At 64.5% G+C, this 26,401-nt stretch overlaps 3 protein-coding genes across 11 annotated transcripts; 2 read left to right on the top strand and 1 right to left on the bottom strand.

Moving 5' to 3' along the window:
* The first annotated feature begins 473 nt into the window (after positions 1-473).
* Positions 474-15,952, top strand: HDAC5 (histone deacetylase 5). Of its 9 annotated transcripts, none has more exons than XM_085083268.1 (27): positions 474-601; positions 2,000-2,113; positions 4,511-4,585; positions 6,030-6,232; positions 6,516-6,645; positions 6,754-6,871; positions 6,968-7,095; positions 7,190-7,321; positions 8,652-8,758; positions 8,893-9,048; positions 9,344-9,575; positions 9,817-10,004; positions 10,417-10,692; positions 10,968-11,118; positions 11,483-11,616; positions 11,692-11,812; positions 12,234-12,283; positions 12,354-12,461; positions 12,562-12,617; positions 12,705-12,792; positions 12,869-12,988; positions 13,076-13,173; positions 13,536-13,654; positions 13,732-13,865; positions 13,998-14,082; positions 14,286-14,439; positions 14,612-15,952. In XM_085083268.1, exons 1-27 carry the CDS (start codon positions 505-507, stop codon positions 14,649-14,651), a joined length of 3,414 nt encoding a protein of 1,137 aa, XP_084939394.1. In that variant the 5' UTR covers positions 474-504; the 3' UTR covers positions 14,652-15,952. The 9 variants fall into 9 exon arrangements, with proteins under 9 accessions (XP_084939394.1, XP_084939398.1, XP_084939395.1 ...); XM_085083272.1 differs by having other exon boundaries at positions 6,513-6,645; positions 8,896-9,021; XM_085083269.1 differs by having other exon boundaries at positions 6,513-6,645; positions 8,896-9,048.
* A 265-nt stretch (positions 15,953-16,217) lies between these two features.
* Positions 16,218-19,870, bottom strand: G6PC3 (glucose-6-phosphatase catalytic subunit 3). Its single transcript, XM_085083291.1, is given in 6 exon segments — positions 16,218-17,268; positions 17,846-17,987; positions 18,072-18,301; positions 18,500-18,610; positions 18,895-19,121; positions 19,716-19,870. Coding segments are annotated over 6 exon segments (1,080 nt in total). The 5' UTR covers positions 19,734-19,870; the 3' UTR covers positions 16,218-16,916.
* Positions 19,871-19,925: 55 nt separating this feature from the next.
* On the top strand, positions 19,926-26,209 carry LSM12 (LSM12 homolog). Its single transcript, XM_085083288.1, has 5 exons — positions 19,926-20,112; positions 21,756-21,889; positions 24,283-24,392; positions 24,982-25,108; positions 25,239-26,209. The coding sequence occupies exons 1-5, from the start codon at positions 19,992-19,994 to the stop codon at positions 25,329-25,331; spliced, it is 585 nt and encodes a 194-aa protein (XP_084939414.1). The 5' UTR covers positions 19,926-19,991; the 3' UTR covers positions 25,332-26,209.
* Positions 26,210-26,401: the final 192 nt, after the last annotated feature.

Raw genomic sequence — 26,401 nt, 5'->3', positions numbered from 1 at the left:
TCCCGTGTCCGGTGTGTGTCCTGCACGCGTGCGTGTCCCGTGTCCCTTGTCCTGTGTGTGTGACAGGCTGGTGTGCAGCTGCACACGGGCACAGAGCACGCGTGTGCCCTGCTGTGTTTCCCGGCTGGCCTGTTGCACACGCGTGTTCACTCCTGCACGTTCATGCACTCGCGTGCAAGAGCGGCTGCACCCCGAGCTCCTGGGTGTGCACACGCGTGTGCAAGGCGGCACACCAGCCCGTGGCGCGTGTGGATGCGCACCATGGCCCTCGCCCTGTCACATACAGTCACATGCCCGTGCTGCTGCACACTCACTCACACATATGTCATGTCGCGCACTCACGGCCCGTCACACACTGACACTGTTTCACACACACTCGCCCCGCGGCCCCTTTAAGGCCCCTTTAGGCTCCGCCCCCCCTTTAGCCCCTCCCCCTCGGGGGGCCGCGCGCGGGTCTATTTTTAGCGCCGGGCGCCGTCACGTGACCCAGAGTGACGTCACCGAATGTTGTTGTCGGGGCGGGCGGGGCCGCGCGGCGAAGATGGAGGAGGAGGCGGGGGGGCGGCGGGGCGCGCGCCGGGCGGCACCGGGGGGACCCCAGGTACGGGGGGACCCGGGGGGACACCGGGGGCGCGGGGCGGGGCGGGGGGGCCGCGGCGGGGGGCGATCTGCGGTGTCGGGGTTCCCCGAGCGGGACCGGGGGGCTCCGTGCAGGAGCGGGGGGGCTGCGATCCCGGAGGTCCGGTGCGGTTTGGGGCGGGGGGGTCTGTGCGGCGGGATGGGACTCGGTGCGGGGTCACGGTGCGGGTGCGGGGCCCGCGGTGAGGGACTTCGCGCCGTGCGGAGCGGGGCGGCCCCGCAGTGGGGACCCCCGTGCGGGTTTTGGGGGGCTGCGGTGGGGGCATCCCTGTGCGGGTCGGGGGCTGCAGTGGGGGGAGCCGTGCGGCTCGCGGAGGGGTTGCAGTAGGGACCCCTGTGTGGTTTGGGGGGGGCTGCAATGGGGGGCCCGGTGCGGGTCGCGGGGGGCTGCAGTGAGGGTCCCGGTGCGGTTCGGTGCGGGAGCTGCAAGGGGCGACCCCAGTGCCGGTGGAGGGGATCCTGCGCATTCGGGGGTCCCGGTGCGGCCCGAGGGGGGAGAGCCCGTGCGATGGGGGGGCCCTGCAGTCCGGCGGGGGCTCTGTGCAGTCCGGGGGTGCCCTGCAGTTTCGGGGGTCCCGCTGCGATTCCGCGGGGCCGCAATGAGCGGTCCCGGTACGGCTCGGGCGGCCCGGTGCGGTCCGGGGCGCTCGGTGCGGGTCGGGGTCCCGGCGCGGGTCGGGGTCCCGGCGCGATGGGTTCGCCCCGTGCAGTGGGGGGGTTCCCGTGCACCCGGGGGCTCTGTGGTGTCGGGGGGCTCTGCGGTGTCGGGGGGCCCTTGCGCCAGCACGGCGGCGGCTCCGCAGCGCGGCCCGTTGGCGGGCGGGGGGGCCGGGGGGCCCCGCTGCACCGCGCCGGGCTCGGCGCTGCCGGCAGCGCGAGTGTCGCGTCCCCCCCGCGGGGTCCGTCCCGCCGCGTGGCCCTCGTGGGTGACACCCCCAGACCCCCGTCTCGGGGCGCTGGCTCGCTTTGGGGGGGCTGCAGCACCGGGGACCTGCCGGGGGGGTCAGTGTGTTTCCTCTCCGCCCGTGTCCTCAGGGGGGTCCCACCCGTCTCTGCTGTGCGGTGACACGGCCGGGGAGTCCTTCCCTGCCATCCCCCGAGCTCCCCGTTTGTGCAGCCCCCCCCTTTTCCTGCAGAGCCTTGTGTAACGCTGCCGACCCCCCAGGTCCCCCCTGTCCCCCCAGGTCCCTTCTGGGGGTCCCCACAGGCCTCCTCATGCGGGTGGTCAGCAGAGGGGAGTGGGGCTACATCCTGCCGCGGGTGGATGCTCAGGGGGGCTCAGTGCGGGCTGAACCCCCCCGTTTGATTCTGGGGGGGATTTTGGGGGTCCCGGGGTGCTGACAGGCGCTTGGTCCCGCAGGGCTCCCGGGCGGCGCGGGCACAGCCCCGGTGCCCCGGCCGGCGCTGACGGACACGCGCCTCTCCGAGCCCCCCCGGCACCCGCCGGCCACCATGGACCCCCAGAGCGACACAGGTGAGAGCCACGGCCCGGGCCGGGGGGCTGCACCCCCTGGGCACTGCACCGTGTGCCAGGCAGCTGCCCCTCTGCCCGGCGCTGTGCCTGGTGCCACAGCCTGGTCACAGCCGTGTCCCCCCTGTCCCTGCTGTGGCCCCCAAGCCCCTCACCGAGGCACCCACCAGGTATTGGGGTACTGAGGGCCACAGCAGCGTCCCACCCAGCGTGGCACACCGCTGCCAGACGGGAGTGCCCAGGCACCGGGGGACACCAGGGCCGTGCCAGCCACCCTCGTCCCCCAGTTATCCCAGCCCACGCCACCTCCCTCTTCCTGGTATTCCCAGACCCTCGGCATCCTCCCGCTGCGAGGGGAAACTGAGGCACGGCTCCTGTCACTGTCGTGGCACGGCTCACACGTGGCTCTTTATGCCACCGGGGGCGGGTCCTTGCGGCCCCCTGGGGTCCCCGCGGTGCCACGCGTGGGGACAGCCGTGGTGACCGCGAGGGCCGTGCCCGCGCTGTCCCGGCTCCCGCTGGCTCCCGGGCAGAGCTGCCCTGTAATTATCCCGGTGGGAACTCCGGCGACATCTGGATGCGCTCATGTCCCCCCCAGGGGACACGCGGCAGCGCCCACACCCGCGGCCTCTGGGGGGGAAACTGAGGCCCGGGGCGGCGGCAGAGCCCCGTGTCCCGCTGGAGGGACTCGCCGCCGGTCGGGGACGGGGGTGTGCGTTCCCTCTGTCCCCAACCCCGCCGCGAGCCGCCCGCCGGTATTTTTGGAGCGGCCGCAGGGCTGGAGCGTCACCCGGCCGTGCCTGGCACGGGGCTGGCACGCGGCGCGGTGGCACGGGGACGCGGCGGCACAGCGACATGGCCTGGCTGCCTCTGCCGTGCTTTCCTGGGGGTCTCCTCTCCTCCCGGCTGTGGCTTCGGGTGTGTTTGGGGACCCCTCGGGAGCGCTGTGACCCTCCGGCTGCTGTGATGAGTTGGGCAGGTCTCAGCTGGGCTGGGGACATCGGGGGTGTGGCAGAGGCCACCCCTGAGCTCGGCGGTCCCCAATCAACCCTTGGGGGCTCTGTGACCCCCAGGGTTCCTCAACTGCAGCCTTTTCCCAGGCTCATCCCAAACCCGGGGATCCCGTGGGTGCTGATCCCATCCCGGGTGCAGCCCCCGTGCTCCCCTCCTTCCCTCACCGAGTTCCTGGGGGTCCCCACTGTTCCTGAGGGTCCCCCCCATCCCCCAGAGCTGCCACCACCTCTGGAGGGGACTCCACGGGCCGGGTCACCCCTCTGCCCTGCCATGGGAGCCACGAAAGGGGTCCGGGAGCTGGAATGGGGTTTTGACCACCAGGAAGGGAGTCCGGGAGCCAGGAGGGGGGTCCGGGAGCCAGGAAGGGGGTCCGGGAGCCAGGAGGGGGGTCCGGGAGCCAGGAGGGCTCATTCCCGCGGCCTCCTGCCCGCTGGCAGCACCAGAAATAGCCGGGCTGACGTCAAGCCCCAAAGCACCCCGGGGGGGGCAGCGGGGGGGGCGCGGGGTGTCCCAGAAATATCCCGGCTATTAAAAGTCTTGGCTTGGGATTAACGTGTGGTAAATAAACGTGGCGGTGCCGGGGGGGTTACGCACGGCCGGGGCGCTGGAGGGGTCCCCGTCAGCGGGGGGAGGTCCCCATCCCCAAAACGGGGGGGTTCCACACCTCGGCACGTTGTCACCCTCCCCGGCGTGGCCCTGCAGAGCCACCTGGGGACACCGACCGGGCGGGAAACGTGCTGAGTTGGCATCTGTGCCCCCCCAGCCCCTCCCGGGGTGGTGTTGTTGGGGGAGCCAGGGGGTCTTGGGTGGGACGGGGGGTCATCTCCCTTCATTGTCCCAAAGTGGGGCTAATCCCCCTCGGCACATCCCAGGTTTTATTCCCGGCAGCGCTGATGCGGATTAACGTCCCCGGCAATTAGGGGGATGTGGGGGGTGGGATGGGGTTGGGGGGTCGCGGGGATCCTAAGCCCCCCCCAGCCTCCCCCAGGCAGGGCAACCCGTGTCCCCCAGCCCCGGGGCAGTTCGGGGGTGCAGCTGGGTGTCGGGGGGGGCACAGCGCGCCCCTCCCGCGGGATCTGTCGTGGCCCCCCCGGCACAATTCCCTATTTATAGCCGGCTCCTCCCGTGCGCTGGCTATTTCCAGGCGCCAGAGAGAATAGCCTGGATGGGGGGGGTGGGTGAGGGGGGGCCCTTCAGCCCTGCCCTGCCCGCAGTGGGGGGGCTGCATTTGCCGCCATCACCCCAAACCCAGGGATGCTCCGTGACCCCCCAGCCTGCATCTCCCCATGCCCACCCGCCGAGGGGACAGCTGGGGTTGGGTTTGGGGGTGCACGTGGCCCCCAGCAGTCCCCAGCCCTTCAGGGGGTCTCGGGTGTCTCTCTGCAGATGGGGGGTCTGGCCGTGAGCCCCCGCTGGAGCTCCTGCCCCGTGTCCCACTGCACGCTGCCCTGCCTGCCCCAGGTGAGTGGGGGCTGCACCCCGTGTCCCCAAAACCCGCTGACATCCCCAAAACCCGCTGACATCCCCAAAACCCGGTGACATCCCTTGCAAGTTTGCAGGGGTGTGCAAGGGGGGAGCTGCTCCCCTTGCACGAATGCGTGTGCAAGGACAGGTGTGCAAGGGCAGGTGTGCAAGGGCAGGTGTGCAAGGGCAGGTGTGCAAGGGCAGGTGTGCAAGGACAGGTGAGCAAGGACAGGTGAGCAAGGGCAGGTGCCCCAGCCCTGGGGGTGCTCTCCCCCAGAGCAGAGGTGGATCAGGGGGTCCCCATTCCGTGGGACATCCCCATGGTGCAGCCCTGGGCAGCAAGGGGTTAAGCAGCCCCTGTCCCTCACCAGGTGGCCGCAGGATGCAGGGTGGGCTGGTGGCCCCAGCCCAGTGCCAGCCCAAAGCCACTCCGACCCCAAAGTGCCCGCTTGGCACCTCTGGGGGCTACTTTAGCCCACCCAAGTGCTGCCCACCCCCCCATTGCACTCCGAAACCCACCGGGACCCTCTGGTTGCCCCCACATTGGGGTTGGCAGGTTTGGGGGCTGCAGGAGCACCCCAGTGTCCCCCCAAACACCCCCGGGAGAGCAAACCCTCTGGGGGTGAACTGGGGGAGTTGGGGGGCTGTGCCTTCCCCTCTTGCATGTCCGGGGGGTTGGGACTGGGGGGGGCGATGGGGGGGCTGTGTGATACTGGGGGGCTGTGTGATACTGGGGGGGCTGGCAGGTTTGGGGGGGCTGGCTGTCCTAGGGGAGCTCTGTCAGGGGCGGGGTGTCCCACCTCCGCGCACGGTGACGTCCGTGGGTCCGCGTTGGGGACACGTCAGTGCCCGACGTGCGGCCGCGGCAGGTGGAGGGGGCTGGGGCTGGGGGGGCTCATTAGCATGCACGGCGTGCCCCCCGCCCCCGCCTTCCTGTTTGCGTGGGGACAGCCCCCCCTGCTCCTGTCCCCCCTGTCCCTGCCTGCTGGGGGTCTGTGCCCCACGGGGGCTGCTGGGGAGGGGGATTTTGGGGGGGAGGTCGGTCTTGCCCCCCCCGCAGCGCTTTGCGTTGGTCGGTGTGTGTTGCCGATGGAGGGGTTCGGATGGAGCCCCCCCGTTTTTATTTTGGGGAGGGGGTGTTAATTGAGCTGGGGGGAGACCCCCGAGGGCTTCCTGGGAGGGGCTGATCCTCTACCCCCCCCAGCAGCCCCCAAACTGCACCCAACAAACCCCAGCTCCCCCCCAAACTGCCCCTGACCCCCTCGGAACACCCCCAAAGTGCCCCTTACACCCCCATCACCCCGAGACACCCCCAAACTCCTCTCAGCCCCCCCACATCCCCAGACCACCCCAAAACTGCCCCCTAAGCCGCTCCCAGCCCCCTCCACCATTCCCGCAATGCCCCCATCCCTTCTCCCCCCTGACCCGGCGTGTCCGGCAGGGCCGGAGGGGCCGGAGGGGCCGGGGCCGGAGGCGGGGGTGGACGCGGGGCTGGCGGCGGCGCGGGAGCGGCAGCTGCAGCGGGAGCTGGTGGCCCTGAAGCAGCAGCAGCAGCTCCAGAAGCAGCTGCTCTTCGCCGAGTTCCAGAAGCAGCACGAACACCTCACCCGCCAGCACCAGGTCCAGCTGCAGAAGCACCTCAAGGTGGGAAGGGGGAGTCTGGGGGCACGGCCGGGGGCGGGGGGGAGGTTGGGGTGATGGAGGTATGGGGTGGCATGGATCTGGGGGGGTGGAGCTGTGGGGTGTCACTGATGGAGGATGATGGAGCTGTGGGGTGTTGCTGGTGGGGTGATGGAGCTCTTGGGGGACACTGGGGGTGCCAGAGCCATGGCCACCCTGTTTCTGGGGCTGCCGGGATCGGGGGTTCACCCGAGGGGCAGCGCTGTGACCCGGGGGTCCCGTGGCGGTGCCCCCCACCCCACAGCAGCAGCAGGAGGCCCTGGCCGCCCGCCGGCAGCAGGAGCTGGAGCAGCAGCGGCAGAGGGAGCGGCAGGAGCTGGAGCAGCAGCGGCTGGAGCAGCTGCAGAGCCTGCGCCCCAAGGAGAGGAGCCGTGACAGTGAGTGGGGCGAGGGGCGGCTGGGCTGGGATGTGGGGCTGGGGGATCTGGGGGTGTCTGTGGGGCTGGGGGGGTTGTGCTGCCCCATGACCCCCCCGTCCCCCCCAGGCGCCATCGCCAGCACGGAGGTGAAGCTGAAGCTCCAGGAATTCCTGCTCAGCAAGACGAAGGAGCCGGGGGGCCCTGGCGCCCCCAACCATTCCCTCCCCCAGCACCCCAAATGTTGGTAGGTGCCCCCCAGCCCCACAGGACCCCCCCAAAGCACCGCGGCGGGGACCCAGCTGTCCTAACGGAGTCTCTGCCACCTTGTCCCCCAACGCAGGGCTCACCACACCTCGTTGGACCAGAGTTCCCCCCCCCAGACCGGCAGCCCGGGGACCCCCCCGTCCTACAAGCTCCCCCTCCTCGGCACCTACGACGGCCGCGATGACTTCCCGCTCCGCAAAACCGGTGGGTGCTGGCGGGCAGGGGGGTGACACTGCCACAGGGGGTGGTGGCACGTTTTGGGTGGCACATTTCGGGTGACACGTTTCGGGGTCCCCAGCCTCGGAGCCCAACCTGAAGGTGAGGTCGCGGCTGAAGCAGAAGGTGGCGGAGCGGAGGAGCAGCCCTCTCCTGCGGCGCCGCGACGGCTCCGTGCTCAGCGCCTTCCGCAAGCGCCACGTCGAGATCACCGGTGCGTCCGGGGACACGGGACACGCGTGGGGACGTGGGACATGTGTGGGGACACAGGACACACGTGGGGACACAGGCTGGCGGGGGGAACTCTGGGTTCCTGGGTGGGACACGCTGCCTGCTCAGTGTCCCCAAGTTGCTGGGTGCTTCCCCAGAGCCCCCCTGGCCTCTGGAGGCTGCTGGGGTTGGTGTGACACACGGGGTGGGGTGTGCACGGGGTGGGGTGTGGGTGCTTGTGTGAGTGTGTGACACACATGTGCTGCGGTGCCGGTGTCCCCACGCTGTGTGTGACATGCATGTGCCACAGTGTCAGTGTGTGACACACACGTGTGCCGCGGTGTCCCCGTGCCCTGTGTGACACACGTGTGCCGCAGTGTCTCTGTGCTGTGTGTGACACACGCGTGATGCAGTGTCAGTGTGTGATTCACACGTGTGCTGCGGTGTCCCCGTGCTGTGTGTGACATGTATGTGCTGCAGTGTCAGTGTGTGACATACGCGTGTGCCGCGGTGTCAGTGTGTGACACACGTGTGCTGCGGTGTCAGTGTGTGACACACGTATCTGCCACAGTGTCTCTGTGCCATGTGTGATGCATGTGCTGCAGTGTCAGTGTGTGACACACGCGTGTGCCGTGGTGTCCCCGTGTCGTGTGTGACATGCATGTGCCGCAGTGTCAGTCAGTGTGTGACACACGCGTGTGCCGCGGTGTCCCCGTGCCCTGTGTGACACACGTGTGCCGCAGTGTCTCTGTGCTGTGTGTGACACACGCGTGATGCAGTGTCAGTGTGTGATTCACACGTGTGCTGCGGTGTCCCCGTGCTGTGTGTGACATGTATGTGCTGCAGTGTCAGTGTGTGACATACGCGTGTGCCGCGGTGTCCCCGTGCCGTGTGTGACACACGCGTGTGCCGCAGTGTCAGTGTGTGACACACGTGTGCTGCGGTGTCAGTGTGTGACACACGTATGTGCCACAGTGTCTCTGTGCCATGTGTGATGCATGTGCTGCAGTGTCAGTGTGTGACACACGCGTGTGCCGCGGTGTCCCCGTGCCGTGTGTGACACACGCGTGTGCCGCAGTGTCAGTCAGTGTGTGACACACGCGTGTGCCGCGGTGTCCCCGTGCCCTGTGTGACACACGCGTGTGCTGCAGTGTCAGTGTGTGACACACGTGTGTACCGCGGTGTCCCCGTGCCGTGTGTGACACACGCGTGTGCCGCGGTGTCCCCGTGCCGTGTGTGACACACGCGTGTGCCGCGGTGTCCCCGTGCCGTGTGTGACACACACGTGTGCCGCGGTGTCCCCGTGCCCTGTGTGACACACGCGTGTGCCGCAGTGTCCTCGGTGTGCAGCAGTGCCCCCGGGTCGGGGCCCAGCTCCCCCAACAGCTCCCACGGTGCCCACAACGGCCTGGCCGCCTCTGTCCCCAACATCCACAGCGAGGTATGGCCCGGCCGGGACAGGGATGGGGACAGGGACAGGGACAGGGACAGGGACACGCGTGTGTGCTGGGGGTGTGTTGAGGGTGTGGCGTGTCCCACGCGTGTTGATGCCGTGTTTGCCGTGTGGTGCCACAGCAGCTCCTGCCCCAGCCCCGCGCCCTGGCCCTGGACGGGGCCCAGCTCAGCCTCTACACGTCCCCATCGCTGCCCAACCTGTCCCTGGGGCTGCAGGCCACTGTCACCGTCACCAGCGCCCACCTCCCCGTGAGTGGGGGGCACCGGGACCCTGTGGTGGGTGGCACTGGGACTTGGCACCGCGTGGCGGGGACATGGGAACCCCGGGGGGGTGGCGCGGGGGCATGGAACTCTGTAGAGGGAATGTGAGACCCCCCTGGGGACATGGGGACACGGGAACCCCATGGGGGGGATGTGGTGACCCCATGGGAGGGACATGGGGATACAACGGGGGGTGGCACGGGGACCTGGCACCCCATAGCAGGGATGTCGGACCCCGCAGGGGTGGCACAGGGAGCTGGCACCCCACGGGGCGATGTGGGGACCCGCAGTGCCACCGCTGTCCCCGCAGGCGTCCCCCAAGCTGTCGCCGCAGGCGGAGGGCGAGCGGCCCGGGGTGCCCCCGGGGGTGTCCCCGCTGCGCCCCGGCGCTGCCCTCACCGGCAAGTTCCTGAGCACCTCCTCCATCCCGGGCTGCCTGCTGGGGGTGGCCCTGGACGGTGACCCCCCGGCCGGACCGCCGTCCCTGCTGCAGCACGTGCTGCTGCTGGAGCAGGCGCGGCAGCAGAGCACCCTGATCGCCGGTGAGACCCCCGGGACCCCCAGCCCTGCCCCAGCTCCCTCCCAGTTGTATGGTTTCCCCCCCAGTTTCCCCCAATACTTCCCCGGTTTTCTCTCAGTTTCCCCCAGTCCTGCCCCACTTTCCTTCCTACCCTTTTCCAGTTCCCCCATTCCTGTCCCGCTTTTCCCCAGTCCTGCCCCATTACAGCCCCACGCTGTGGGGCTCAGGGGCTGTGGGGTGCCCCACTGACGCCGTGTCCCCAGTGCCCCTGCACGGGCAGTCCCCGCTGGTGACAGCAGAGCGTGGGGGGTGTCCCCGTGGGAACAAACTGCCGCGGCATCGACCCCTGAGCCGCACCCAGTCGTCCCCACTGCCCCAGAGCCCCCAGGCGCTGCCCCACGGCCCCCTGCAGCACCACTTCCTCGACAAGCAGCAGGTGCAGCTCGGCAAGGTGGGCTGGGGGTGGCGCTGGGTGGGCGTGGGGCGTGTGTGGGGTGGGAGTGGGGTGTGGGGTGTAAGCAGGGCTTTGGGTGGAAATGGGGTGGGAATAGGGTGGGAATGGGGTGTAGGGTGGATGTTGGGTAACTGTGGGGCCCTGGAGGAGCTGGGGGCAGTGGGGAACCCCGACACCCCACTAACCCCTGAAATCCAGTGGGGGATGCATTGCAAGCAGGGGAAACTGAGGCAGAGGAGGGGAAACTGGGATGGGACTGGGCAAAGGTGTGTGGGGTGAGTGGGGCATGGGATGGGTGTGGGGTGGCTGTGGGGTACAGGTGGGGTACAGGTGGGGCACAGGTGGGTACAGGGGGGCCGTGGGGCAGACACAGGGTGTGTGGGGGTCACCTAACCCCCGTGCCCCCCAGCTGCTCCCCAAGGGGGGGGAGCTGGCTCGGCAGCCCCCCACCCACCCCGAGGAGACGGAGGAGGAGCTGACGGAGCAGCAATCGCCCCCCCCGGGTGAGAGAGGCCCCCCCGGGCCCCCCCTCGGCCCCCCCCTCGCCCTGGTGTCCCCAGAGGCTGGGGACCCCCCGGAGCAGCTGCAGGACCCCGAGGGCTGCCAGGAGCAGGGTGACAGCGGTGACGAGGCCGAGGCCACCGGGGACCCTGACGTCACCGAGCTGGGGGTCACCTACAAGCAGGTGAGGCTTTGGGCAAACCCAAATCCCCCCAAACTGCAGCACTGTGCCTCCTCTGCACAAACACCCCCTGCTCTCCCCTGAGCCCTGTTGTGCCCCCCCTCCCCTTTTTGGGGGGTTCAGCTCCCCCTGCTGCCGCAGCGATGACTCGAAGGGTCGGTGACTCATCCCCCTCTGTCCCCTGTCCCCGCCACCCCCGCGCCGTGACCCCCCCGTCCCCATCGTGACTCATCCTGCACCCCCCGGTGTGGGGGCTGACAGGGTGGGGTCTCCCCCAGGTGTACCCCGAGGCGCCTCTGCAGCTCTTCCCCGCGCCCCCCCTGGGGGTCCTGGCTGTGCCCCACCCTGCCCTCGCCAGAACCCAATCGTCCCCTGCCAGCGTCAAACCCCCCCAGCCCGAGGGGCCCCCCAAGCACCTCTTCACCACAGGTATGGCACTGGGGACAGTGGGGACAGTGGGAGGGGGTGGTCCTGTCCCACAGGGTGCCCTGGAACTTGGGGGAGTCTGGGGATTCCTGTCCTATGGGGTCCTGCATCTTTGGGGGTGACAGGGGGGCTCCTGTCCCGTGGGACACCCCAGGCATGTCTGTGCCCCCTGAGTGTCCCCTTCTTGGTGGGGTTGGGGTGTCCCTGTCCCTTGGGGTGCCCAGGGTCCCCCTGCTCCATCAGTTCCTTCAATCCCTCGGGCATTGCTGCATCCCCTGGGCTTCCCACCCCCTCGGGGTGCCCGGGGGTCCCCACACCCCCCGGGGTGCAGCGGGGTGGGGTGGCAGTGCCAGCTGCGTGTCCCCAGGCGTGGTGTACGACACCTTCATGCTGAAGCACCAATGCACCTGCGGCAACACCACCATCCACCCCGAGCACGCCGGCCGCATCCAGAGCATCTGGTCGCGGCTGCAGGAGACTGGGCTGCTGGGCAAGTGTGAGGTGAGAGGCTCCCCGCGGCCTGGGGGTCTCAGGGGGGCGTGGGGGGCGTGGGGCTGAGCCTGTGCTCCTTCCCAGCGCATCCGGGGCAGGAAGGCGACGCTGGAGGAGATCCAGACAGTGCACTCGGAGCACCATGCGCTGCTCTACGGCACCAGCCCCCTGAACCGCCAGAAACTGGACAGCAAGAAGCTGCTGGGTGGGTGCTGGGGGGGCCCCGATGGCTGGGACACCCCCTTTGGAGTTCGGGTCACCTTGGTCCCCTGTTCCTTGGGATCTCTCTGTTCCCTGGGGGTCCACATTCCCATGGGTGTCCAGGAGAGGCTGTGTCCCTCAGGGGTCCCAGTCCTTGGGGTGTCCAGGGGTCTCCTGTCCCATGGGATCCCTTTGTCCTGTGGGGTTTCCTATCCTTTGGGGTGCTTGGGGGTCCCCCTGTCCCACAGGATGCCCCTGTCCCATGGGTTCCCAATCCTTTGGGGTGCTCAGAGGTCCCGTTATCCCATAGGATGGCCAGGGGTATCTCTGTCCCATGAGATATTTTTCCCTGGGGTTCCCAGTCCTTTGGGGTGCTCGGAGGTCCCCTTACCCCACAGGACCCCTGTGTCCCCTTCACCCCGCAGGTCCCATCACTCCGAAGACGTACGCGGTGCTGCCATGCGGGGGCATCGGGGTGAGTCTGGGGGCACGGGGGGGATGTCCCCGGGGTGGCCAGGCCCCGCTGACCCGCGGTGTCCCCGCAGGTGGACAGTGACACGGTGTGGAACGAGCTGCACTCGTCCAGCGCGGTGCGCACGGCCGTGGGCTGCCTGCTCGAGCTGGCCTTCAAGGTGGCCGCGGGGGAGGTCAAGGTGAGCGCGTGGCACTGTCACTGTGCCTCCCTGCACCTGTCCCTCTGTGTCTCCAACGTGTTCCTTCATGTCCCACTGTGTCCCTCTCTCTGTCCCCCAGAATGGCTTCGCTGTCATCCGCCCCCCAGGCCACCACGCCGAGGAGTCCACGGCCATGTGAGTACAGGGACAGGGCTGGGACCCCTGCCCAGGGCCACCCTGCACTGATGTCCCTGTCCCTTGTCCCTTGTCCCTTGTCCCCAGGGGCTTCTGCTTCTTCAACTCGGTGGCCATCTCGGCCAAGCTGCTGCAGCAGCGGCTCAGCGTGGGCAGGATCCTCATCGTGGACTGGGTAAGGGGGGACAGGAGGGACCTTGGGGATCCCGTGGGTGGCTGTGGGGTGTCCCTGACGTCACTGGTGCCCCCAGGACATCCACCACGGCAATGGGACCCAGCAGGCCTTCTACAGCGACCCCCACGTGCTCTACATCTCCCTGCACCGCTATGATGACGGCAACTTCTTCCCGGGCAGTGGTGCCCCCGAGGAGGTACGGGGGGAATTGGGGGGTGGGGGGTCTCCCCGTGGCCCCCTTGGCCCTGGCTGTGGCACTGGTGGTCACCTGTGGCTGTCACAGGTGGGCAGCGGGCTGGGCGTGGGCTACAACATCAACATCGCCTGGACTGGCGGCGTGGACCCCCCGATTGGGGATGTGGAGTACCTGACAGCCTTCAGGTGGGCAGCCTGGGCTTTCGGGGGTCCCTGGGCTTTCGGGGGTCCCTGGGCTTTAGGGGTCACCGTGTCCTGGGGGGAAGGAGGGTCTGTGTAGCCTGGAGGGGGATTCTGCCTCCGGGGTGTCCTGGGGAGGCTTGTGAGCCCTTGGGGGTCTCTGTGTTCTGGGGGAAGGGTCTTGGTGCCATGGGGGGTCCTATGGATCCTGGGAGGGTCCCTGCTCCCTGGGGGGTCCCCATGTCCTGGGGGTGTCTCTGGGAGGATCTCCATGTCCTGTTGGGGTTTCCCTGCACCCTGGGTGTTCCCTGCCCTCTCGGGGGGCTCCCCCCAGCCCCGGGGGTCTCCCGAGCCGTGGCTGTCCCCAGGACGGTGGTGATGCCCATCGCCAACGAGTTCTCCCCGGACCTGGTGCTGGTCTCCGCCGGCTTCGACGCCGTCGAGGGCCACCTGTCCCCTCTCGGTGGCTACTCCGTCACTGCCAAGTGTGAGTGGGGTCCGGGGGTGTCTCGGGGTGAGGACCCCAGCCCGGCCACCCCTCACCTCCCCCCCGGTGTCCCCCAGGTTTCGGGCACCTGACGAAGCAGCTGATGATGCTGGCGGGCGGCCGGGTGGTGCTGGCGCTGGAGGGAGGACACGACCTGACTGCCATCTGCGACGCCTCCGAGGCCTGTGTCACCGCCCTGCTTGGCCTCGAGGTACAGGGGACACCTGGGGGGCTCCTGTCCCGTGCCTGCCATCGCTTTGGGGTGCTGGTGGCAGTTTTGGGGTGCTGGTGGCAGTTTTGGGGTGCTGGTGGCAGTTTTGGGGTGCTGATGCTGTGTCCCCAGCTGGAGCCCCTGGACCCAGCGCTCCTGCAGCAGAAGCCCAACGTCAACGCGGTGGCCACGCTGGAGAAGGTCATCGAGATCCAGAGTGAGGATGGGGCCAGGGCAGGAGCTGGGGGTGTCCCCAAGTGTCCCCGGGGCTGATTCTGTCATGGGGGCACAGGGGGGTCTGTCCCTGCCGCGGGGGTCCCGAGGAGTTTGCAGGGCTGTCCCTTCAAGGGTCCCCTGGGTCTGTCCCTCCCATGGGGTCCCCTGGGTGTGTCCCAGCCGTGTCCCTGTCGCTGTCCCCAGGCCGGCACTGGGGCTCTGTGCGGCGCTTCGCGGCGGCTGTGGGTCGCTCCCTGCTGGAGGCACAGCGTGGGGACACCGAGGAGGCCGAGACGGTGACAGCCATGGCTCTGCTGTCCGTGGGCGCCGAGCAGGGAGGGACAGAGCCACAGCCCAGGTACGGCCGGGGGGGGACACGTGTGACACTCGGGGACATGTGTGACAATGGGGGTGACACGGGGATAAGCATGGGGACATGTGTGACACTGGGGGCACTGTGCATGGTTCCAGCCGTGTCCCGTGAGGTGACACACGTGTCCCCCACACTGGCATGTCCCTCCCCTGCCCAGGCCGGCGGAGGAGCCGATGGACGCCGAGCCAACGCTCTGACCAGCCTGGATTGTCCAGAGAACCAAGGAACACCCGGAAGAGATGAAAAACACACAAAAAAATATCACAGTAAAAGGAAAAAAACGAAAAGGAAAAAAAAAACCAAAAAAAGAAAACACTAAAAAAAAAAAAAAAAAAGGACAAAAAAAAAAAAGGCAGAAACTGAAAGGAAAACCAGAAAAAAGAGGAAAATATTTTCTTTTTCTATTAAAAAGAGGAGAAAAACCACAAAAAAATCCCCCCGCCCGTCCTGTGCCCCCGGCTCCCCGCGGTGTTTGCGGTCGTGTCTCTTGTGCAGCAGCAGTTCCACCAGCACCCCCTGTCCCCTGTGTCCCCCCTGTGTCCGTCGGGTCCCCCCGGCGCTGCCCCGACCCCCCTGGGGCTCCTCGAGATTTTTTTTAGGGGTTTTTCCTTATTTCCCCCCATTTTTGTGTGTCTCCCCTGCCTCGTTCCCTCCCTGGCTCCGGCATCTGTCCCCCCCGGGGGAGGCGATGGGAAATATTCGTGCCTTTAAGTAAGTATTTTTTTTTTAATGCCTTAATTTACCTTCATTTTGGGTTTTCTTAATTTTTTTTCTTGGGTTTTTGGTTTTTTTCCCTTCGGCCTCCCCGTCTGGGGACACGAGACAAAGGGACGAGCCCTGTCCCCTGTCCCTTCCTGTCCCTTTGTCACCCCGGCGCCTTCGTTGGGATCAAAATTTGTCCTTAGAGGAGAGAGAAAAAAAAAAAGACAAAAAAAAAGAAAAAGGAAAAACCACTCTATTTTCCTGTTCTGTCACCAGCCAGAGGGGCCTCGGAGCGATTTTAGCTTTAAAAGAGAGAAAACCACCCAACCCCCCCCAAAAAGGGATATAATTTTATTACAGAAGGATTATTTAATAGTATTTTTTTAATGGGGGGGCAGAGGGGGGATCGGGACAGGGACGGCGCATCGTGGGTTAAGTTATTCCGGGGGTTGGGGGCAATTTGGGGTGGTCCCAGATTAGGACAGAGGGATAAGGCTGTCCTTGTCACCTCTCCTGGGGCAGGAAGGACCCTGGTTTAGGGTGAGGAAGGGGGGATGACAGCGGGGTCTTGTGGGGGATCCCCCTCCCCATCCCAGCACGGGGCAACGCCTCTGGATTTGGGGGGCAGGAGGGTCTCCCCCGCCCCGGCTTGCTTTGGGCTGGTGTCCCCCTGTCCCCGTGTGTCCCCCCGGTCCCGTGTGTCCCCCCTGCTCACGCTCGCTCTGGGTCTCGGTTCAGTATTTTGTAAGATGTCACTGATGTTCGTCCTTGTATAAATAAACTGTTTCTGGCAATACCCGCCGGGCCGCTGCCTCTGGGGGGCCCGGGGGGGTGGCGGTGGAGCCCCTGTGTCCCTTTTCCTGTCCCCACGACCCCTTTTCCTGTCCCCAGGTCCTCTTTTCCCCACCGTGTCCCTGCGTGCCTCAGTTTCCCCACCCACTGCAAGAGGCGTCGGGAGGGACCAAGGTGGGTCCCCTTTGTCACCCCCCGGGTTCGGGGGGCTCTGTCCCCCCTGTCCCTCCCCTCCCGTGTCCCCCCTGCGCAGGACTCGGGGCCAGGGCTTGGTTTTGGTGCTTTATTTGGTTCCAAACGGGGTGACCCCGCTGACACCGAGGTAAGAGGGGGTCCCGGCGGGGGGTGTCCCATCCCTGCTCCAGAGGGGACAACTGGGGGCAGCTCAGTGCCCCCCAGGCCGGGGCTGTCCCTGTGCTGTGTCCCCAGACCCGCTGGGCACTGGCACCCCTCAGCCAGGAGCTCCCGGGGTGGGCACAGCTCAGGCAGAGACCCCAGGAGCAGGGCAGGGTGGGCAGGGACCCCAAACCCGGGCTGGGGAGGGTGAGGATGAACTGGGAACAGAGCAGGACCCCCTACTCAATTTGGGGTCCCCTGGGGCAAAGGAGTGTGAGAATGAACCATAAACAGAGCAGAGCCCCCTACTCATCTGGGGGTCCCTGAAGGAAGGGGAGTGAGGATGAACTGGGACAGGAGAGGGGAACCCCAAAGCAGTTTCAGGGTTCCTGGGAGAAAGGAGTGTGAGAATGAACTGGGAACAGAGCAGGGCCCCTACTCAGTTTGGGGGTTCCTGGGATGGGTGAGGACAAACTGGGAACAGAACAGGGCCCCTACTCAATTTGGGGGTTCCTGGGATGGGTGAGGATGAACTGGGAACAGAGCAGGGCCCCCTACTCAATTTGGGGCTCCCTGGGATGGGTGAGGATGAACTGTGAACAGAGCAGGGCCCCCTACCCAACCTGGGGGTCCTAGGGGGTTCCCCGGAGGCGCCGCAGGGCGAGGATGAGCTGGGGCAGCAGGGAGCCCACCAGCACCGGCCCCAGGGTGTAGCGAGCGCCCACGTTGAGGTACCACAGTGCCGTGTCGTCGCTCTTGGGCAGCTTGTGCAGAATGTCCAGGGCCAGCATGCCCAGCGTGGCGCTGCCCAGCGGCGGCTCCACCACCCGCAGCTCCTGCGCGTCGCGGCGGCTCAGGGGGTGCCTGGCGGCCAGGGCCAGCCCCAGGGCGCTGCCGCCCACCCGGCACAGCGAGGCCCAGGGCCGAGTCTCCGGCCGCACCCAGGACGGGTCCGAGCAGCGGGCGTTGGCCCGGCGGAGGGACCTGCGGGGGAACGCGGGGCTTGGGGTGTCACCCTCCCCAGAAACGGCCTGGGGGCTGAGCTCCGGGGGTAACCCCCTCCCCAGACAGTTTGGGGGGCAGATCCCTGGAGCTGGAGCCTGGCAGGCTGGGGGGCACAGCCCTGGGGTTTGTCCCCTCACCCCAAAAACACTCTGGGGTCAGATCCCTGGGGATGCCCCCCCCGGAAGGCTGATCCCTGGGACACCCCTGTTCCCCCTGGGACACCCCTGTCCCCTGAGACACCTCTGTCCCCCCTGGGACACCCCTCTTCCCCTGGGACACCCCTGTCCCCCCCAGGACACCCCTCTGCCCCTGGGACACCCCTCTGCCCCTGGGACACCCCTCTCCCCCTGGGACACCCCTGTCCCCCTGGGACACCCCTCTCCCCTGGGACACCCCTCTCCCCTGGGACACCTCTGTCCCCCCTGGGACACCCCTCTTCCCCTGGGACACCCCTGTCCCCCTGGGACACCCCTCTCCCCTGGGACACCCCTCTGCCCCTGGGACACCCCTCTCCCCCTGGGACACCCCTGTCCCCCCTGGGTCCCCAGGCACTCACCAGTCGAGGTCAAGGCCAGCGGCTGTGGCCAGCCAGTGCAGAGCCAGCGCGCTCAGGACCAGCGCCAGCCCCATGGCCAGGAAGAAGCGGTACTTGTAGAAGTTGGGGGGACAGCGCTGCATCCCCCAGCCCAGAGCCATCCCTGGCACAGGGGACAGGAGGGGTCAGCACTGGGATGGACTGCAAAGGGGCTCCAGGAAGGGGTTGGGGTGCCACCCTTCCTCACCGGCCAGGGAGCCGGCGACCACCTGGTGGGGGAAGTGGGCCAGGACGAAGATCCGGGAGAGCCCCATGGCCACCAGCAGGAGGATGTAGACGAGGAATGGGATCAGCCTCAGCACCCGGCTGGAAGGGAACGGGGGTCAGCAGGGGGGTGGAACTGATCCCACCCGGCAGTGGGAATGAGGAAAGCACAGGTGAAGGAGGCAAGGAAAAGCCCTGGGGGGCTCTGGGGGTCTCACAGCCTCTTCTTGAGGTGCAAGGGAAGGGATCCTGCTGCCCACTGAGCAGAGTTCCCAAAGCCTCCCTCCTCTTCCCACAGGTGCTCCAGGAAGCCTTTCCTGCCTCCAGCCCAGCATTCCCACACGGATGGAGCTCCTGGGGCTCTTCCCGAGGAACCCAGGGCTGCCCGGTGACACTGGAAGCTCCTGTGACTCACCCGGTCCCGTTTCGCAGGTGACAGGGAACTGGCGCAGCGGGAGCTGCTCCCGGTGGGACAGCCCCGACTCGTGGATCCACCAGTACGGGCGTTCCCCGAACAGGAACCTGCGGGCAGGAAAACGCGGAGCACTGGGAGCGACAGCCGGGCCAGGATGCAGGCATGGAGGTGGCCGCAGGAGGAAAGGATCCCTGCCGCTCATCCCGCGATTTCCAGGGATGAAGCCACAGCGGGAGGGCAGGATCCCTCGACAGTCCTGATGCCTCCCGGGGTTTTCTCTGCCAGGAATTCCTGGCACATGGTTGGGGCGGCTCGGGTGACCGTGCGGAATGCCACAGGCGGGCAGTCCCTCCCGGACTCCCAGGGCGTGTCCCACTGCCCTCCTCCTCACCATTTGAGGACCACGTTGAGCCACTCGGCCACGAGGGCGATCCAGAGAACCATCACAGACACTTGGTCGTTCAGCCAGCGGGACAGCGGGAAGATGACGGTGTAGATGGAGTTGGGATCCAGGCGGGAAGTCAGCAGCAGCCAGAAGTGCTCCAGCCAGGGCGGCCCAGCCTGCAGGGCCACGGCAGCACGGACCCCAGCCTCGTGCAGGGCATCCATGGCACTGGGCTGGGACGGGAGGGACATCAGCACAGATCCCCTCGGGAATCCCTTGGGAATGGGGTGGGAGGTGGATAGATCCTTAGGAATCCTTTGGGGAGGGGTGGGAGGTGGATGGATCCCAAGGGACGCCTTGGCACTGATTCAGGGAGTTATTCACCACTTGAAGTTTGCCCACAAATGACTCCCACATTTCTGCCCGGGGGTCCTGGTGGAGCAGGCAGTGGCTCTGGGCTGGGCCAGGGCAGGATCCTGGGGGATTGGTGTGGGGTTTGCTGGAGCAGCTGTGATGTTCCAAAGAGCCACGACCTCCCCGGGGCTTTCCCTTGGCAACTCCCCTGGGTCTCTCTGTGGTGATTCTGCAGCAGGCCTGGGGTCTCCCTGGAGCCAACCTGGCTATTCTCTGGGCTCTCCCTAAGCGGATCCTGAGCCTCCCTGGGGTCCCTCTGGGCCTCCCTGTGCTCTCAGGCCCGAGGCCTCCCTGGGGTCTCCCTACACCAGACCCGAGGCCTCCCCATTCCCGCCAGCAGCCTCTGAGCCGCCCTGACCCTCCCTGCGCCCCCCCGTGGCGCTCGGCGCCCCCCCGGTACCGGCGGGAGGTACCTGAGGGGGGGGCCGCATCCCGGGGACCCTCAAAACTCCCTCCCGCCGCGCTCAGCGCCCTCTTCCGCCTACACTTCCCAGCACCGCCCGCGGCGCGCCGCGCTACGGCGGGGCGGGAGGGACAAACGGCGCCCGGGGTCTGCTCAGCCAATCAGGGCGCGGGGCGGAGCAGATCGGCGGGGCGGAGCGCCAATCCCCGCCCTCGCTGCCGCGCGGCCCCGCCCCCGCCGCGCCTGGCCGAGGCGAGCGGAGCCGCGGGCGCTGCGGGCGGACAAGATGGCGGCGCCGGGCGAGTACTTCAGCGTGGGCAGCCAGGTGTCCTGCCGCACCTGCCAGGAGCAGCGCCTCCAGGGCGAGGTCGTCGCCTTCGACTACCCCAGCAAGATGCTGGCGCTCAGTATCCACCCGCCCGCGCCTCGCCGCGCTGGTCCCGGCCCCGGCGCGGCCCGCTCGGGCCTCTGCGGCCCGCCCGATGGGGAGGGGGGGCGTGAGGGAGGGAGGGGAAAGGGGAAAGGAGGGGAGGGGGAGTGAGGGGATCGAGGTGGGCGGCGACGGGGAGGGGTTTGAGGGGCAGCCGAGAGACCCCCGAGGGGGGAGGGGAGCGGGGAGTCCGGTGTGGAGGTTTTGGGGGAATTGGAGAGACTCGTGTTGGGGTGAATGGGGAGGATCGGGGAGCCCTGAGTTGGGGTGAGGGGGAACTGGGGGGCTTTGTAATGGGGCGAGTGGGGAGATTGAGGAGCCCTGTGTTGGGGTGAATGGGGGGATTGGGTAGCCTTGTGTTGGGGTGAATGGGGGATTGAGAGATCCTGCAATATAAAGAGGTTTTTTGGGGGAGTGGGGAGCCCTGCGCTGGGGTGAATGGGAGGAGAGAGAACATCCAGTTTTGGGGTGAATGGGGGGAGTGTGGTGTCCTGCAGGTTTCTGGGGGGCAGTGAGGAGCCCTCTAGTGGGATGAATGGTCTGGAGTGCCCTGCGGAGAGGCTGGGGAGGGAGTTTGTGTCGGGGTGAGTGGGGCAGTGTGGTGTTCCCTGTGTGAATATGTGTGGATGTGGTTTTGTTTGGAATCTGCAGGAAATGGGAAAAGCCAAGGGCTGTTGGAACACAGCAGAGGGACCCCGGAGAGGGGGGAAGGTGAATGCTCAGCCCGAGGCTGGCTCTGGAGTTTGGGGTTTCTGCAGGGATTGAGGAGCTGGGAGAGGGTTTTGTGGCTGGAGCTGTGGGAAGCACAATGGGAAAAGCCCCCCTGAGTGCCTGGGTTGTGGTTGGAGTCAGGGGATCTCCCATTGCAGGCAGCAGGAAAATCCAGGATCCAACAGGTTGCTCAGTGGTGCTTTTCTGAACCACTTGAAGGGAAGTGCTGAACGCTTCCCTTCTGGCTTTTCCCAAAGTCCAGCTCTTCCTCCCAAAGCTGGGATGCTCCAGCTCATCCCCCTGAAGGGGAGACTGGAATTCTCTGGTTTCCCTGGCTTTCTCCTCATCATTGAATGGCGTTTTTTAGGGAGCTTCCATCTCGGGGGAGAGGAGCAGGGACTTCCAGGAGGATCTCTCCAAGAGGAGATGGTGTTAGCATGGAAAAGGCTCTCCATGCCATGCTCCCTGCTCCATCCATCCCTCCATCCTCATGGGAGCAGGAATTGTGCAGGAGTCCCTGTCAGCTCTGGAAGGGTGGGGTTTTTGGGGGTGTTGCCTCATTCACAACACTAACACAAAATCCTGGGAATTGCCTTCCATCCAGAACAGGGAATGCTCCCAGGGCGCCTGCAAGAGGGAAGAGTTTGGGTGGAAAAAGTGCCAGTTTGGGGTGCAGTGGGCTGGTGCTGGTTCACACCAGGGCTGGAAAACTCAATCTTGAGTCCAGAAAACTGGGATCAGCATCAAACAGGTCCAAGGACAGAACTGTGGCTCTGTTGGCATCACTGATGACCCCAAGCAGGGACAATGGAGTGGTGGAACTCCCCACAAACCCAACCTTCTCCCGGTTTGCTCCTGGACCTGCAAACACCTCCCTCTGGATTTGTTTTCCTTAATCCCCCCCTCCAGAATGCCCCTCTTCCAGTGGCAAGCCCAACCACGCAGACATCCTGCTCGTAAACTTACAGTACGTGTCAGAAGTGGAAATAATCAACGACCGCACGGAAACGCCTCCCCCTTTAGCTTCCCTCAACGTCAGCAAGGTGAGAACTCTCTCCCCTGGGGATCTTTGGGATTCCAGTGGGATTTGCTGCTGGAATTCTCCTGCTCCCAGCGCAGCTTCCTGGAGTTCCATTCTGGGTCTGGGGCTTGTTGTTTTGGGTCTGAGTTTTAGCAGTTTGGGCTCTGGATTTTGTTGGGTTGAGGGTTTGGGCTTTTGGGATTTAGGGCCTGGATTTTGGGTGGTTTTGAGGCCTGGATTGTCACTAGTTTGTGTTTAGATTTTTGGGATTTGTGGCCACTGGATTTTGGTATTTTGGGGTCTGCGGTGGTCTTGTTTTGAAGCTTGGATTTTGAAGGGTTTGGAGCCTGGGTTTTGGTCGTTTAGGCCTAGGTGATGGTGTTTGGGGTCTGGATGATGCCATTTTGGGTCTAGATTTTGGCATTTTGGCTATGGAGTAGACAGGAGGGGTAAAGTTGCAGAACTCCTGGAATTCTGAGGAATTGCTTTTCATCCATCCTGGAACAGAGGAATCCCAGTGATGTCAAAGAAAGGGAAGGTGACCCCGAGCCCTTGGGGTGATTCCAGGTGTGGGGTCTGGCTGTGGGGTGCTCAGTTGTCACCTCCTTGTCCCACAGGGACACCTCTCCCGGGGGTTGGTGTCACACAGGTGGCACCAGCCGGCTGTCCATCCCTTCCCGATGGATTAACACATTGCCAGAGGTCTCGGGTGACACAGCTGCCACCAGGATGTGACTGTTGGCTGTCACTGCAGCGAGTGGCATTGCTGGGAGTGCAGCCCGAGGGGAAGCCCCTCAGGAGTTCCAACGCTCACTCTGGTATTTTGCAGCATCCAAGTAATTGTGGGTTTGGTGTGAGGGGAAATAACGGCTGGAAGGGGTCACACAGTGGCCGTGTCACCTGTCCAGTGGCCGGAGGGGACTTCTGTGGGGCTCTGTGGGACAGTGCTGCAGGACTGGGATGCAGATGGCTGATACTGGTTGTACTGGGAGAAGGAGATGTGATCTGGTGGTGCTCTGGGGAGCCCAAAAAGTTGGGGATTTTTGGGGACACCGCCTGTCCCGAGGGGCTGGCACTCACCAGAGTTGCTCGGCACAGCCACCCAGTGCCATTCCAGGGAGATTTTGGAGGGATCCCCTTGATCTCCGTACCCTGTGGGCACCCGAGGGGGATGAGGGGCCACCCTGGCATTGGGGGACCCTGGCGTGGCCCTTGGTGGCCTCGGCGTTAGGCTTGGTGGCCCTGGCATGAACCTTGGTGGCCCTGGCTGTCTCTCCTTGCCTGGCACTGCGAGTTCCCGTCATTCATCCGGAGGGAACAGGGAAGTGACTCATCCATTCATGCCTCCTGCCTGCACAAGGTGTGTGTGTGCTGGGGGACGCTGGAATCCCTGGGAATGCTGGAATCCCTTGGAGTGCTGGAATCCCTTGGAATGCTGGAGTCCCTGGGAATGCTGGAATCCCTGGGAATGCTGGAATCCCTTGGAATGCTGGAGCCCAGGAGGCTGCAGTGGCAAATTGATCCGTTTCCTCTCGGGGGATGTGGATGGACAGGGAGAGCACATCCTGCTGCAGGGCAGTGATGAGCACAGGGGTGGATCCTGATGGCAATGCTGGCGTGCTGCTGGTGCTGCCACCTCTCTGGGCTTTCCTGTCTCCTCCTGGTGGCCTCGTGTCAGGGCTGTCCCCAAACCTGGATGCAGCAGCTGCTGGAGGAGCATCCCAGGGCTTGGGGAAGTGGGAGGCTTTGGACAGAGCAGATCCAGAGGGGCTCTGGAAAGGGTGAAACCCTTCAGGCAGCACCAGCAAGCCAGTGTGGCTTCCAGGAGGCTCCAGGAGGAGGAAGAGGAGGGATGATGCTGGTGTGGCTCCTCCACTGCGGCAGCTCCAGCCAGGAAAAGGCAGCTGGTCCGAGGCTGCTGCCTCCAGGCACTGCATGCTTCTCCTCCCACATCCATGGGATTCAGCATGGGGGATGCCAGGGTCGGGGTTTTCCATCTCTATTCCAGCACCCTGTGTGTAATCACACCTCCCCACACACGGATGCCACTCCCAGATAACCAATTCTGGTTATTTTTTGGGAGCAAATCAACTGCTGCAGGCTGAAGTTGCTTGTACTCCTGCGTGGAGCGTTTACTCCTGGTGTAATGGGTACTCCAGGCTCCTCTTCCCCATCTCCATCCTGGGTAAACTGAGCAGTGAGGGTTGTTTGCACCTGAAATACTGGAATGGATTTGGAAAAGGCCAAGGGGAAGGGACAGAGGGATGTGAAAAGATGGCCTGGGTGACCCTGGCAGTGGTGAGGGTGCCTCAGAAGGGGAATTCAGGCTGGAATCACGAGTGGCAGAGCCATGTCTGGGTTGTCCCTGTGTCCCCTCACTGCTCCCAGCCCAACTCCCTGTCCCTGTTTTCCCAGCTTGCCAACAAAGCGCGGACGGAGAAGGAGGAGAAGATGAGCCAGGCGTATGCAATTAGTGCTGGTGTCTCTCTGGAGGGGCAGCAGCTCTTCCAGACTATCCATAAGACGTAAGTCCTCACCTCGGGGGTCCCCAGGATCACCACGCTCTGTTTTGGGGTCCCTTGTAGCCTTTTTGGGGGATTCCCATCACCGGGTCCCTCGGGTTTGCTGTGGAATGCTCTGGCGTGTCCTGGGATGTGCTGGTTGGGATCCTCAGGGAGGGAGGATGACTCCCTGCCTGCTCCCTGCCCCTTCCTGGCACATCCCATTGATCCCATCCCATCCCATCCTGTTATCCCATCCCATCATCACATCCCATCCCACCCCATCCCATTGATCCCAATCCCATCCCATCCCATCGATCCCCATCCCATCCCATTGATCCCACCATGCCATCCCACCATCCCAATCCCATCCCATCATCCCATCCCATCCCATCCCATTGATCCCAATCCCATCCCAATCCCATTATCCCATCCCATCGATCCCATCCCATCCCATCGATCCCATCCCAATCCCATTATCCCATCCCATCCCATCCCATCCCATCCCACCTCTCTCCAGCTGGACCCTGGAGTGACCAGAGGGGCTCTTTGCCCCCTCAGCCACTTTCCCAGCCCAGCTGCCATTCCCTGATCCGGCTCTCCCTCCCCTCAGCATTAAAGACTGTAAATGGCAGGAGAAGAACATAGTTGTGATGGAAGAAGTCGTCATTGCCCCTCCTTACCAGGTGGAAAACTGTAAAGGCAAAGAGGGAAGCGCCCTGAGCCACGTACGCAAAATAGTGAGTGTGACCTGGGGACATGAGGGTGGCACAGCCCTGGGGACACCCAGCACCCCTCCAGCCCCTCCTGGGCTTCCCTTCCTGCTGTTTCTTCCCTAAACTCCTCTTCTCCTCCCTCATTCCCCTGCAGGTGGAGAAACACTTCCGGGACGTGGAAAGCCAGAAGGTCCTGCAGCGTTCACAAGCACAGCAGACACAGAAGGACACGTCCCTGTCATCCTGAGGCCACCTCGGGGTCACCCCGTCCCTGCATCCCCTCCTGGGAGGCGGAGCCAGGGACACCTTCGACTTTTATTTCCTTTTTTTTTTTTTTTTTTTTTTTTTTTTTGGGGAATCTCAACCAATTCCAAACTTTAGACTTTAAAACAAACGAGAAAAGAGAATAATTTAAAGCTCCTCACGCATTACTTGACTAACAGACTTTGTTTTTCTGCCATGGTTTCTCCCTCCAGCCAGTCAGACTCCGTTAATTTTATTTTTTGGCCTTTTTTTTTTTTTTTCTTTTCCTCTCACTTCCAGCCTCCCTGTTCCCCAAAAACCCCCAGAAAATAAAGCTAACGAGCTGACTGTGGTGGCCAACCCGGGACCCTTGTGACCAACATGGTCTCGTTTTAATTTTGTTTGCACAGGGCAAGGCTTGAATTAGTCTTATTTTTCTTATCTTTAAATATATATATGAATATATATTGAAATGTTCTTTAAAATATTTGTCTGCTTCTAGCAGGGTCGTGGCAAAAAATCCCTCCAACACCCCCCTGGGAGCAGCCAGAACCTGGATTTGGGGTTTTTCCCCCATTTCCTTTATGTTTTTAATTTTTTTGGCCCTTTCATTTAATTTTTAAATTTTTTTTTTAATTTTAAATTTTTTTTTTTTGCCACAATCCACCCCTTCCCCTTTTTGTTTCCTTTTGTTGTTTTTCTCTTTGTTTTTTTTTTTTTAAGAAAAAAACAAAAACCAGATCAAACTCAAAGCAATTCAAGCCCTGCCTTTAGGAGAGTTAAAGATTAAAAAAAAATATTAAAAAAAAAGAAAAAAAAAGGAAAATTTTTTAGTCTTGTTTAGCAAAAAACAATAAAAACCCGAAATTTTTTTAACCATCACCGGAGTCTATGGGGGCTCAATGGGGGCGTGGCTTAGGGAGTGGGCGTGGTTTGTATGGGTGTGGCTATGGGGGCGTGGCTTAGGGAAGGGGCGGGGCTTGGCGCTGCTGATTCAATGAAGGGTGCTTAATTGGAGTCATTTAACATGTGGGGGGGCTTCAGTGGAAGGGGCGTGGCTTAGGGTACAAGAAA

The sequence above is a fragment of the Lichenostomus cassidix genome, chromosome 27 (assembly GCF_008360975.1).
Source record: "Lichenostomus cassidix isolate B80296 chromosome 27, HeHo_3.0, whole genome shotgun sequence".
NCBI lineage: Eukaryota > Metazoa > Chordata > Aves > Passeriformes > Meliphagidae > Lichenostomus > Lichenostomus cassidix.
This window is presented reverse-complemented; position numbering and strand designations above follow the sequence as displayed.